Raw genomic sequence first — 12,146 nt, forward strand, 5'->3', positions numbered from 1 at the left:
AATAGTTACTTCTATTCTATTCTCCGTTCTGTTCTCTAACCTAGGAGAAGAGCACGTACCTCGGCCTGGTCACTATCCCCATATCGAGCATCACAGGCAGGCAGTTTGTGGAGCAGTGGTATCCGGTGATCCAGCCCAGTGCTTTGGCTAAGGGTGGCGGTGTAGGCGGTGGCAAGGTCATCAATGCCTCAATCCGCCTCAAGTCCCGCTACCAGACCATGAGTATCCTGCCCATGGAGTTGTACAAGGAGTTCGCTGAGTACATCACCAATAACTACCGTACGCTGTGTGCCGTGCTGGAGCCTCTGCTCAGTGTCAAAAGCAAAGAGGAGGTGGCGTTCGCGCTGGTGCACATTCTCCAGAGCACGGGCAAGGCGAAGGTAGGAAGGAAGGCACTAAAGCAGGGGTGGCCAAGCACTCCTGTTGGAGAGTAACCTCTTTCTGAGGTTATTGTAAATGAGGCCTGTAGCATCGTTCCTGGCCCCTGTGTCTGTTGTACAATGTGTTTGTGTTGTTTGTTTGAGGAGCATGTTCTTTTTCAGGACTTCCTGTCAGACATGGCGATGTGCGAGGTGGATAGATTCATGGAACGAGAGCATCTGATCTTTCGAGAGAACACCCTTGCTACTAAAGCCATAGAGGAGTACCTCAAATTGATAGGGCACCGGTACCTCAAGGATGCCATAGGTAAAACTGCAAATGATTTTATTTTATACCAATACCCGTGTAAAATGACCAAATCCAGACCTGGGTTCAAATACTATTTGAAATCATTCAAATACTTTTAGCGTTTGCTTTAGCCTGCCTGGAGTGCCCGCTGAGCGAGCTTTGCTAAAAAATTTGAAATGATGAGTGACAATGATGTTGATGAGAAGACTATGATGGTGATGATGATGAAGAAGAAGATACTGATGAGGATTAATGAACGGTTGTCTCGTTGACAGGGGAGTTCATTCGAGCTTTATACGAGTCAGAGGAGAATTGTGAAGTGGATCCCATGCGTACTCCACCGTCTGTCCTGGCCGACCACCAAGCCAATCTTCGCATGTGCTGCGAGCTGGCACTCTGCAAGATTGTCAACTCTCATTGGTCAGAATTTCTTCCACATGACTACGCCATTGTACAAATGTGTCAGTAACACAGTGTCCTTTCTAGTATGATGGGCTGTTTGTTCCCCACCCCCCCCCAAAAAAAAGTTTGCAACGAAAAATGGAGTACTATTCTATCCTTCTGTCCTACCCTTCTATTCTAGTGTGTTTCCGCGGGAGCTGAAGGACGTATTTGCCTCCTGGAGGGTCCGGTGTGCCGAGCGGGGAAGGGAGGACATCGCAGACCGCCTCATCAGCTCCTCCCTCTTCCTACGCTTCCTGTGTCCCGCCATCATGTCGCCCTCTCTCTTCAACCTCACCCAGGAGTACCCCGGAGAGCGGACCTCCCGCACACTCACCCTCATCGCCAAGGTGGTGCAGAACCTGGCCAGCTTCTCCAAGTCAGTCACCACCTTCCCTCCTATGTAGCCTTCCCTTTTTTTTGTGCATGACCTTTCTTTTAGCCTTCCCTCACATTTAGCCTCCCCTCACCTGTCCTCTAACAATTAACCTGCCTTTCCCAAAATTATCCAGTATGTCCACTACCAACCAAGCCTTGTTAAGTCATTATCTATGTCCTCAGCCAGTTCCTCTTCCAGGAACCAATCCATTAATTATTGGGTCATACATGCTTAAGACTTGCTTAAGTCTTACTATGCGTTATAACTGTATCATAATACATTATATCAGTCAGCATGAAGTAAACTATTCTGAAATAAGCTTTTCCTTTGGTGACAGTGAATGAAGAATTCATCCAACATGATTGTCCACAAACAAGATGATTGTGCACAAAAGTGACCGTAAAAGGTTTCAATGGCACAAATGTTCAGAGGGTGGAGAAGTCTGTGTGCACAGAAACTATTTCTTTTAGCGATGTTCTTGGCACATTGCAGACAAGGTTACAGTACGAATAATTCAATTCTCCCCCTCACCATCGCCTGTTTTTTATACTGTATCCTTCCATCTTCCTCACCTGCTCTTTCATTCTTTGCATTCTCACACTGTCTGTCTCCCCTCTCTTGTTTTCTCTCCGTACGCCCTTATCACTATTCCTCTGTACTTCACCATACTATGTATCTTGTCCCTTTCTCCCTCAATCTTTCACTGTCTGTGGGAACTTCTTTCTCTCTTTCCCCCCCACTCTCTCTATGCTCCCCCCACGCTGCTGTCTCTTCTGCCCTCAGGTTTAGTGGCAAAGAGGACCACATGTGTTTCATGAATGAGTTTTTGGAGATGGAGTGGGGCTCCATGCAGCAGTTCCTGTACGAGATCTCCAACATGGACACGGGGAGCAATGCCGGGGGCTTCGAGGGCTACATCGACCTGGGCAGGGAGCTGTCAGTGCTCCACAGCCTGCTGTGGGAAGTCATGGCCCAACTGAGCAAGGTAATGGGGAATGTAACCTCTCCAGGCTGTTGTGCATATAAGCCTGGGACATCAACGATTCAAAGTTGGCCTTTTTGGGAGTGACCATAGAATTCTATGGGAGTGACCTTACTGAGTAAAGTATTTGTCATTTAATTTGAGCAAATCACTCGACGATGAGGCGTGGCTCCAAATGGAGGCAGGACCAGGCACAAGACACCTACGGTGTAGTGTTAGGGGGAAGGTGTTGTGGGAGATGATTGGCTGGTAGATTTAGCCTATTAAGCCCATGCCTAAGTTTCTCCCAATCTTTCTGTATAATTGCCTAACAAAGGCCAAGTTTGATGTTGGTCCACCAGACTCTTCAAGCATTTGGGCGGAATTGTCTGTGACCGTCTAGGTTCAAACCCTGGTCTTCGGAACACCACACACATGCGTAAACCCGCAGAATCTAAAGCCTGGTCATAGTCTTTAGGTCTCAGGTAAGGTTAGTCATCACCCATGAAGAACATACTGTCTGTCGCTCCCTCACTTTTCATTAACCGAAAAGCAAATCTTGGAGGACAAAGGAAGTTAAAAATACTTATTTCTTATTAAAACCAACATGTTTTTGCGTATACTGTACCCTTCCTTGAGATATCCCATCCTAAATGCATTCGTTTGGATAATACGTGTTTTTGAGGACAAATTCCATTGTCCTCCAAGAGTTGCTGAATATTTTGCCATCTCCAGCTGAGCAAGGTAACAGCAATGCTACACCTGCCACATTTTTCTTCACGGCTTGAGCCACGACTGATCACACTCCTGCTGTTGTCAATGCTGCCCGCAACACTGTCCGCATGAGGCGGAGCGTGTTAGTGAGGCAGCAAGGCATTAGACATGCCTTTTATCGTACAAAAGTCACTTTTTCTATTTGCTACGTTTGCATTTGTGTCTTTGAAGTGTAACAATAAACCTAAAGTGACTGTAATACAGCTGTAATACACTTTTATTCTGCTGATATACCGCCTGCTACTAGCTATTCTCCCCCACCCCTTTACACCTCTTCTCTCACCACCTCTTGGCTAAAATCCATTTGTATTTTCACTCCCTCCACTCCCGCTGTTCACTTGGCTGAATTCCATTTCTATTTTGGCTCCCTCCACTCTGTTCACTTTAAAATGACAAAATCCATTTTATAAGGGAGCATGCAAATGTTTTGGAGGACTGGCAAAATATCACTTAAGTGAAACTGAAAGGGGAGTGAACGAGGGGGAAGGGAAAATCACTTTTTATTGTCTGAGATCACCATTCATAACAATAGGGTAAAATGACACAACTTCTGCAAAATCTACACCTCAACTGAAATATTGGACACCTCCAACTCTAGGGTTTCCCCATGTAATCAATGAGTGGAGTGAGCGACTGAACACGTTTGTTTTAATTGAGCCCGTGGCTGCATCTCAATAGTCTCCAGTGGCTTCCTCTCTTCGTCTCCCTTCCTCCATGTGCACTGTTCAGGTGATAACAATATGGTTGACATGGTTGACATCTGCTTTCACCTGCTCAGCTCCTTCACCTCAGTGTAGATGAATGACAGGAAAAGAAGCCACTTTAGACTATTGAGATGTAGCCAAATTCTCTCCATGATCCCTGTATCCCAATTCCTTGTCCTTTCTCCAGAAATGTACACTTATGCCCTCCTCCCCACTCATTTATAAGCACTGAGGCATGGGCGTGATCAAAGCTGTTCAAGTCCGGTTTTGAAGGGCCAAAACACTTCTCGTTTCTGTTTTTAACTGGTAGTTAATTTCACTCATCTCGTATCCCAGGTTTGAATCAGTCCCTGTTTAGAAGGAAAGAATGAAAACCAGAAGTGTTTTGGCACTCCAGGACCGGAAATGAACAGCCCTGCGCTAAATAGAGGTTCCAACAATTTCTTAAAACAGTATTTTCCTTTTGAATCCATTAATGGAAGTGAATGAGTGCAGTCTTTGGGAGAAAGGACAGAATTTGGGATAAAAAGTCACATCTTTTCATTTCCGCCTTGTCTCCCAGGACGCTATTCTGAAGCTTGGTCCCTTGCCACGTCTGCTGAATGACATCAGTGTAGCTTTGAGGAACCCCCAGCTCCACCGGCAGGCCAGCCACCAGCCAGACAGGCAGCAGGACAGGCTCATCACACGGCCCTCCTTCAATCGCCTGGTATCATCCGATTTCCAGAGCCTCATGATGCGGGACCTGAACAGGTAACTGCTCCGGGCTTAAACGCACCATCTGTGTAAGATTTCTTCAGGTTCAATAGTCATTTCAATTAATATGCATTGATTATTGAAGAGCATAAGTTATAAATGCCTTGTTTCACCTTTAATATAATCCAACAGCTAGGGTGGTACAATTTCATTGTTGATGCTTTTGGTTGTCGTTTGTAGTCTTTGTAAACATATAATGTTGATGCAAAGAGGGGTAAGGTGTGAGCCTTGAGGGTCCCCTACAATATATACTGTAGTATAGCTTTAAAATACAGCCCCTGACAATGGCAGTGATGATAGATAATGATGATGATCATCTCCAGCTCAATAGACATCTCCCGTCTCCCCTCCCCAACCGCGGGATTATCTGGGGGTGGTGTCCTCTCGTCTCATGTAAGCATGGGAAGCTTTGCAGAACGAGACCCCCACGGCTCAAAGGATGTTTTCTACGTGACCCGTCCCCCCTTGGCTCGGTCCAGCCCTGCATACTGCACCAGCAGTTCTGATATCACTGACCCAGACCCAAAGGTAAACTTTGATGCATCGATTTATCGCCACTAGCAGACATCAGTGAATTGACCAACAAAAACTTTGAGTTGGACACATACACTGAGTATACAAAACATTAAGAACACCTGCTCTTTCCATGACATAAACTGACCAGGTGAATCCAGGTGAAAGCTATAATCCCTTATTGATGTCACTTGTTAAATCGACTTTAATCAGTGTAGATGAAGGGGAGGCGACAGGTTAAAGAAGGATCTTTAAGCCTTGAGACAATTCAGGTGTGGATTGTGTATATCTGCCATTCAGAGGGTGAATGGGCAAGGCAAAAAATGTAAGTGCCTTTTAACAGGGTATAGTAATAGGTGCCAGGTGCATCGGTTTGTGTCAAGAACTGCAATGCTGCTTGGCTTTTTATGCTGAACAGTTTTCCGTGTGTATCAAGAATGGTCAACCACCCAAAAGACATCCAGCCAACTTGACACAACTGTGGGAAGCATTGGCGTCAACATGGGCCGACATCCCTGTGGAAGGCTTACCCTGTGGAAGTCCATACCCCGACGGATTGAAGCTCTTCTGAAGGCAAAAGGGGGGAGGGGAGGGTGCAACTCAAAATTAGGAAGATGTTCCTAATGTTTGGTATACTCAGTGTATATTACAACTTGTAGTATACCTCAAAATGTAGTTATGAATTTCCCGAATAACTAAGTAGTGAACATTGTTATAAGTGACATCGTAATAGGTTATTCCAGTTGACAGGTTATGTTCTGTCTCTCTCCTAGGTCCTCAGTGTGAACAAAAGCGTGTCCATGATGGACCTGCAGGACTCACGCATGAATAGCATCTCCAACCTCCATTCAGTGGGCGATATGCTCAACTCCTCCCAGGCCTCCATAGCAGGCTTGGGCCACAGTTTCGGGAACCTGGGCGGCCCGCTTCGCATGGGAGGCCATATGTCCGCCGGTGGCTCTGGGAGCTCCGGCTTGAGGCTAAGCCAGATGGGGGGACCCCTTCACCACATGGGGGGTCCCACTGACTCTCTCTCCCAGCAGCAGCAACATGCGGCAGCCGCCATGCACTTCCCCCTCTCCTTCCAGAATCCCCTCTTCCATCTGGCTGCCGGCAGCCCTCGGGGTCAGCCCCACAGTCGTCCTCAGGCCCAGCCACCTCCCCCTCCACTCTTGTTGGCCCCAGAGCTTGACAATGCCCACCACCAACAGGGCTACGTGCGGGCATTTGGCCACGGCGGCTTCTCGCGTAGCGAGGACCTTTCAGCCCTGCGGCCACAGAGCAGTCTGGTGCAGCCCAGTGTTGTCCACTCGCACAGCTACAGTGACGACTACACGCGGCAAAACCAGAACGCTGAATACACCCGGCGCCAGCTTTCGCTGCAAGTACAGGTCGGTATTCCAGGAAAATATCACGAAATCAATTTCAATTAAATTCAACTTTATTCATTCCGGTAGCAGCATTTAAGATGACATTGGCAGAGCCTAAGTGCATGTTAGCAAGAATACATCCCTTCATACTAAACATACACCACACAGTGCATGTAACACTCGTAGACATTACATTTAGCAATCAGGCTGTTGCAGACTGTTGTTGCGGTCTGTTGCATTGATAAACCCCATCATAGATTTAAATAGATATTTCATATCATTTCAAAATAAATTGACAATATGAATTCACCCAGCAGTCACATTTTAGAAGCATTGATAGTGAAATGTACTGTATCTGCCTATTGTTTGTATGACTACTGTAGATGCTTGAAAACAAGTTAGACAGGGATTGTCCAATTAAAAGGGATTGTCCAATTAAAAGGAGTTGTCCAATTAAATTGACTTCACAACCATTCTTCATCTCCTTCCTTGTCTCTCCTCTTACACTCTCTCCCTCTCTCTCCCTCTCCTATAGTATTTGATCTCAAATACTGTATCTTCTTTTTCTAAATATTTCCTGCCCCCCCTCCCTCTTTCTCCCTCTCTTCCTTTTCCCGCCCACCCTCTCTCTCTCAGGAGAATCTTCAGCAGCAGATTCTTATGGGCATGACCCCTCAGACGGCCACAGGCACGGGCACTCCCACCTCCTTGGCCACTCCCCCCTCCACCGTGTACCCTGTCCGTCATGGCTCCGTAGCACCGCCTCCCCCACAGCGCCTCAAATCCCAGCTGTCCATCAGCCCCGGGGCCACCTCCACCCCTCCCAAGGCCCGCCCTCAGAGCAGGAACCTCCTTCTCCAGTCGCCCGACTCCAGCTTTGGCGGCAGGCAGCCCTCGCAACAGCAACAACAGCAGCAGTTGTCCGTCAAACAGTCTGACAGCCCAGCCCCTGGGCTCCCGCACCAGTCGAGCTCTGCCAGGGACGGCCAGGGGGCGCCACAAGGGGGGAACGGAGAGACCACAGACACCCCGACTAAGAGCACAAAGCAGCCTCAGACCACAGACACCCCAACTAAGAACACCAAGCAGCCCCAGCCGCAGTCCCAGCAGCAGCAGCAGCCTCCACAGCAGCACCTGCTCAAGCCGACAGTCAATAAACAGGTCTATTAATGGAACGCCATGGGCTCTGTGTTGGAATGCCTGGGTATCCAGCTGGAGAAATCCAGGAGACTTGAGATCGTGTTAGTCCACTGAGCTAAAGCCTTGGCATTAGCTCTGGGAGCTAAAACGAGTCTAGAGTTCTCAGGCAAGGTTACTTGTCACAAACCACCTTGGCTACATGTACAATCAAACCTGTTAATAACCGGTGCCAATATTAATCACACTTCTGTGATTCTCAGAGTCTCAGCTGATTTAGGAGGGATGGATAACTGAGATAGCTTAGCCTGTGTCACAACTTCAGTGTTATGAACATGTAATTTCTGTTAGATTTTAAACAAATCTATATTTGTTTCCCATAATGTAAAAATGATGTAATGTAAATGTAAGATCGAAGAAAATCGATTATGTATTGAAGGCTATTGTTTGAAGATTACGGGCATATTGTAAAAATCCAAGTACTTGTAAGTCCAAAGAGATACATGTAGAAGATGGATAGCCAACCAAAAAGCACAGAAAGGTGTTGCTGGTTTAGCTAGTAATTTAAGTAATCTGTCTTAACAGTTTAGACAACATCACAAGCTTTCCTAAATACTTTCTGAGATAGGAGTACCTTTTAGTCTTAATAATCTTGATAGCATGATCATGCGATTTTTGAGCCTCTTCCTGTATCATCTTGATCTTTTCTTTCAGGGTTCTCAGTCCCCCTCCACCCTGACCCCCAACGAGCGCACTGTGGCTTGGGTGTCCAACATGCCACACCTCTCTGCCGACATCGAAATATTGCGTAGCTCATCGAACCTTGAGGACCTCAAGCTGAAGGAGTACTCCAAGAGCATGGACGAGTCACGCATGGATAGGGTGAGTCTATTTTGGTGGTGATGACAGCCTCTCTGGTAAATTAAAGAAGGTTTCTAGATTATAAGGGAATGTCTTTATCTGATTTCCATTTTGTTGTATGGTAACATTTGACCTCCAGCATGAAGTTCCAAGAATGTTGTGGCAGGGTCAAAGGAAAACCTTCACTCTATGTCATAATTTGATGTACCAGGATTGGGACCTGAGAATATTGCTAGACTGTTCCTTGAATTAACAACTGTTCCTTGAAGAAAGGAATGCTTTAATTAATTTAATTCCTCACCTACCAGATGGTACATACATTTTTTCATACATGTTTTTCACACTGTGAAAAAGTCGGGAATAAAGTGCTACAGGTGTGGAATAATGTGTAGTGTAGATGCTCTGAAACATTGGGGTCAGCCCTAATACCATACCCGTCTCCACGACTGGGCCAGCTTTAGTTTTATGACCTTAAATAAAATTATTTTAAAAAGTTCAAATGATTGAGTGGTGGGTTGGGGTGACAAATTGAGGATTTTCTGAGGGCAAAAGGGGGTTCAACTCAATATCAGGAAGGTGTTCTTAATGTTTTGTTAACTCAGTGAATTTGTAAATATCACCATCATTGTTGAAACACCAGCGCTTAATGGTTATTGTGGTACAGCGTGATATAAGCAGAATTCAATATAATTCCCCCCCGATTTCAACTACACCCTTAGTCACTTTATCCTGGGGAAATGCCTAATACAGTTGAAGTCAGAAGTTTACATACACCTTAGCCAAACACATTTAAACTCAGTTTCACAATTCCTGACATTTAATCCTAGTAAAAATTCCCTGTCTTAGGTCAGTTAGGATCACCACTTTATTTTAAGAATGTGAAATGTCAGAATAATAGTAGAGAGAATTATTTATTTCAGCTTTTATTTCTTTCATCACATTCCCAGTGGGTCAGAAGTTTACATACACTCAATTAGTATTTGGTAACATTGCCTTTAAATTGTTTAACTTTGGTCAAATGTTTCGGGTAGCCTTCCACAAGCTTCTCACAGGAGGTTGGGTGAATTTTAGCCCATTGCTTCTGACAGAGCTGGTGTAACTGAGTCAGGTTTGTAGGCCCCCTTCTACCCACACATTCTCTATAGGATTGAGGTCAGGGCTTTGCGATGGCCACTCCAATACTTTGACTTTGTTGTCCTTAAGCCATTTTGCCACAACTTTGGAAGTATGCTTGGGGTCATTGTCCATTTGGAAGATCCATTTGCGACCAAGATTTACCTGACTGATGTCTGGAGATGTTGCTTCAATATAACCATATAATTTCCTTTCCTCAAAATGCCATCTATTTTGTGAAGTGTACCAGTCCCTCCTGCAGCAAAGCACCCCCACAACATGATGCTACCACCCCCGTGCTTCATGGTTGGGATGGTGTTCTTTGGCGTGCAAGCCTTCCCCTTTTTCCTCAAAACATAACGATGGTCATTATGGCCAAACAGTTCTATTTTTGTTTCATCAGACCAGAGGACATTTCTCCAAAAGGTATGATCTTTGTCCCCATGTGCAGTTGCAAACCATAGTCTGGCTTTTTTATGGCTGTTTTGGAGCAGTGGCTTCTTCCTTGCTGAGTGGCCTTTCAGGTTATGTCGATATAGGACTTGTTTTACTGTGGATATAGATACTTTTGTACCTGTTTCCTCCAGCATCTTCACAAGGTCTTTTGCTGTTGTTCTGGGATTGATTTGCACTTTTCTCACCAAAGTACGTTCATCTCTAGGAGACAGAATGAGTCTCCTTCCTGAGCGGTATGACGGCTGCGTGGTCCAATGGTGTTTATACTTGCGCACTATTGTTTGTATAGATGAACGTGGTACCTTCAGGAGTTTAGAAATTGCTCCCAAGGATGAACCAGACTTGTGGAGGTCTACAGATCTTGTCTGATTTCTTTTGATTTTCCGATGATGTTAAGTAACGAGGCACTGAGTTTGAAGGTAGGCCTTGAAATACATCCACAAGTACACCTCCAATTGACTCAAATTATGTAAATTATCCGATCAGAAGCTTCTAAAGCCATGACATAATTTTCTGGAATTTTCCCAGCTGTTTAAAGGCACAGTCAACTTAGTGTATCTAAACTTCTGACCAACTGGAATTGTGATACAGTGAATTATAACTGAAATATTCTGTCTGTTAACAATTGTTGGAAAAATTACTTGCACAAAGTAGTTGTCGTAACCGACTTGCCAAAACTATAGTTTGTTAACAAGACATTTGTGGAGTGGTTGAAAAATTAGTTTTAATGACTCCAACCTAAGTGTATGTAAACTATCGACATCAACTGCATATGCTAATGCATTCCGAATTCCAGAGCATTGATCTCCCTCTCCTGTCGTCTCTCTGCCAGGTAAAGGAATACGAGGAGGAGATCCATTCCCTGAAGGAGCGTCTGATAATGTCCCATCGGAAGCTGGAGGAGTATGAGCGCAGGATGCTTTCACAGGAGCAGCAGACCAGCAAGATCCTATCACAGTACCAGAGCCGGTTGGACGACAGCGAGCGCATGCTGAGGCAGCAGCAGCTGGAGAAGGACAGTCAAATCAAAGGCATTATCAACAGGTGAGCTCGACCAAAACAAAACAAGAAAGAAGGTTCATGTCTGCTTGCTCACTTGCCTAGATAGCATTTACTTTGAATGCATTTACTTTAGAGAGAATTTCAATTCCCTGAGCATCATATCTGTTTCAAAAAACGGAAAGGCTAATGTTGGGAGCTAAAATAGTAGAAATAAACGGAATCATGGCTCTGTAGCTTTCTCTAAAATAAACATTGTCTCCTTCTTTTCCAGGCTCATGGCTGTGGAGGATGAGTTGAGAGTGAGTGCCATTCCTGAAATCAAGCCCAGAATGTTCAGAGAGCAGGTCTGTCCATTTGTCTGTGTGGCTGAGAGTGTCTTCTAGTCTCTGAGTCGACATGGTTTATTATGGATTCACTGGTCGGTCATACGTGCCATTTTTACATGAGTAGAGGCAGCATGTAGCTAGTGGAATGCATTTGGAAACCTGCCACTCTGCAACATGCTTACCCAGATATGCCGTAACAGATATGCCGTAACTGTGGCAAAAAAGACTGTAACATACACTACCATTCAAAAGTGAATGTTCTTGTTTTTGAAAGGCAACTTTAATGTCTATTAAAATATCATCAAATTGATCAGAAATACAGTGTAGACATTGTTAGTGTTGTAAATGACTATTGTAGCTGGAAACGGCTGATTTTTTTTTATGGATTATCTTCATAGGTGTACAGAGGCCCATTATCAGCAACCATCACTTCTGTGTTCCAATGGCACTTTGTGTTGGCTAATCCACGTATCATTTTAAAAAGGCTAATTGTTCGTTAGAACATTATTTTGCAATTATGTTAGCACAGCTGAAAACTGTTGTGCTTATTAAAGAAGCAATAAAACTGTCCTTCTTTAAACTTTTTGAGTATCTGGAGCATCAGCATTTGTGAGTTTGATTACAGGCTCAAAATGGCCAGAAACAAAGGACTTTCTTCTGAAACTCATCAGTCTATTCTTGTTC

At 45.0% G+C, this 12,146-nt stretch overlaps 1 protein-coding gene across 5 annotated transcripts in view; it reads left to right on the forward strand.

Moving 5' to 3' along the window:
• The window catches only part of LOC110496359 (ras/Rap GTPase-activating protein SynGAP), a 104,835-nt gene that overhangs the window by 85,077 nt on the left and 7,612 nt on the right, over window positions 1–12,146 (forward strand). For 3 of the 5 annotated variants that reach the window (XM_036952924.1, XM_036952926.1, XM_036952928.1), the window contains 12 exons: window positions 45–380; window positions 543–687; window positions 945–1,089; window positions 1,253–1,489; window positions 2,273–2,474; window positions 4,491–4,681; window positions 5,008–5,212; window positions 5,971–6,588; window positions 7,204–7,728; window positions 8,419–8,586; window positions 10,967–11,178; window positions 11,408–11,480. In XM_036952924.1, coding sequence (XP_036808819.1) covers window positions 45–380; window positions 543–687; window positions 945–1,089; window positions 1,253–1,489; window positions 2,273–2,474; window positions 4,491–4,681; window positions 5,008–5,212; window positions 5,971–6,588; window positions 7,204–7,728; window positions 8,419–8,586; window positions 10,967–11,178; window positions 11,408–11,480 — 3,057 coding nt within the window. The remainder of the gene's footprint in view (window positions 1–44; window positions 381–542; window positions 688–944; window positions 1,090–1,252; window positions 1,490–2,272; window positions 2,475–4,490; window positions 4,682–5,007; window positions 5,213–5,970; window positions 6,589–7,203; window positions 7,729–8,418; window positions 8,587–10,966; window positions 11,179–11,407; window positions 11,481–12,146) is intronic. The other 2 variants (XM_036952925.1, XM_036952927.1) reach the window with 1 other exon arrangement.

This window comes from Oncorhynchus mykiss, chromosome 18 (genome assembly GCF_013265735.2).
Source record: "Oncorhynchus mykiss isolate Arlee chromosome 18, USDA_OmykA_1.1, whole genome shotgun sequence".
NCBI classification, from domain to species: domain Eukaryota; kingdom Metazoa; phylum Chordata; class Actinopteri; order Salmoniformes; family Salmonidae; genus Oncorhynchus; species Oncorhynchus mykiss.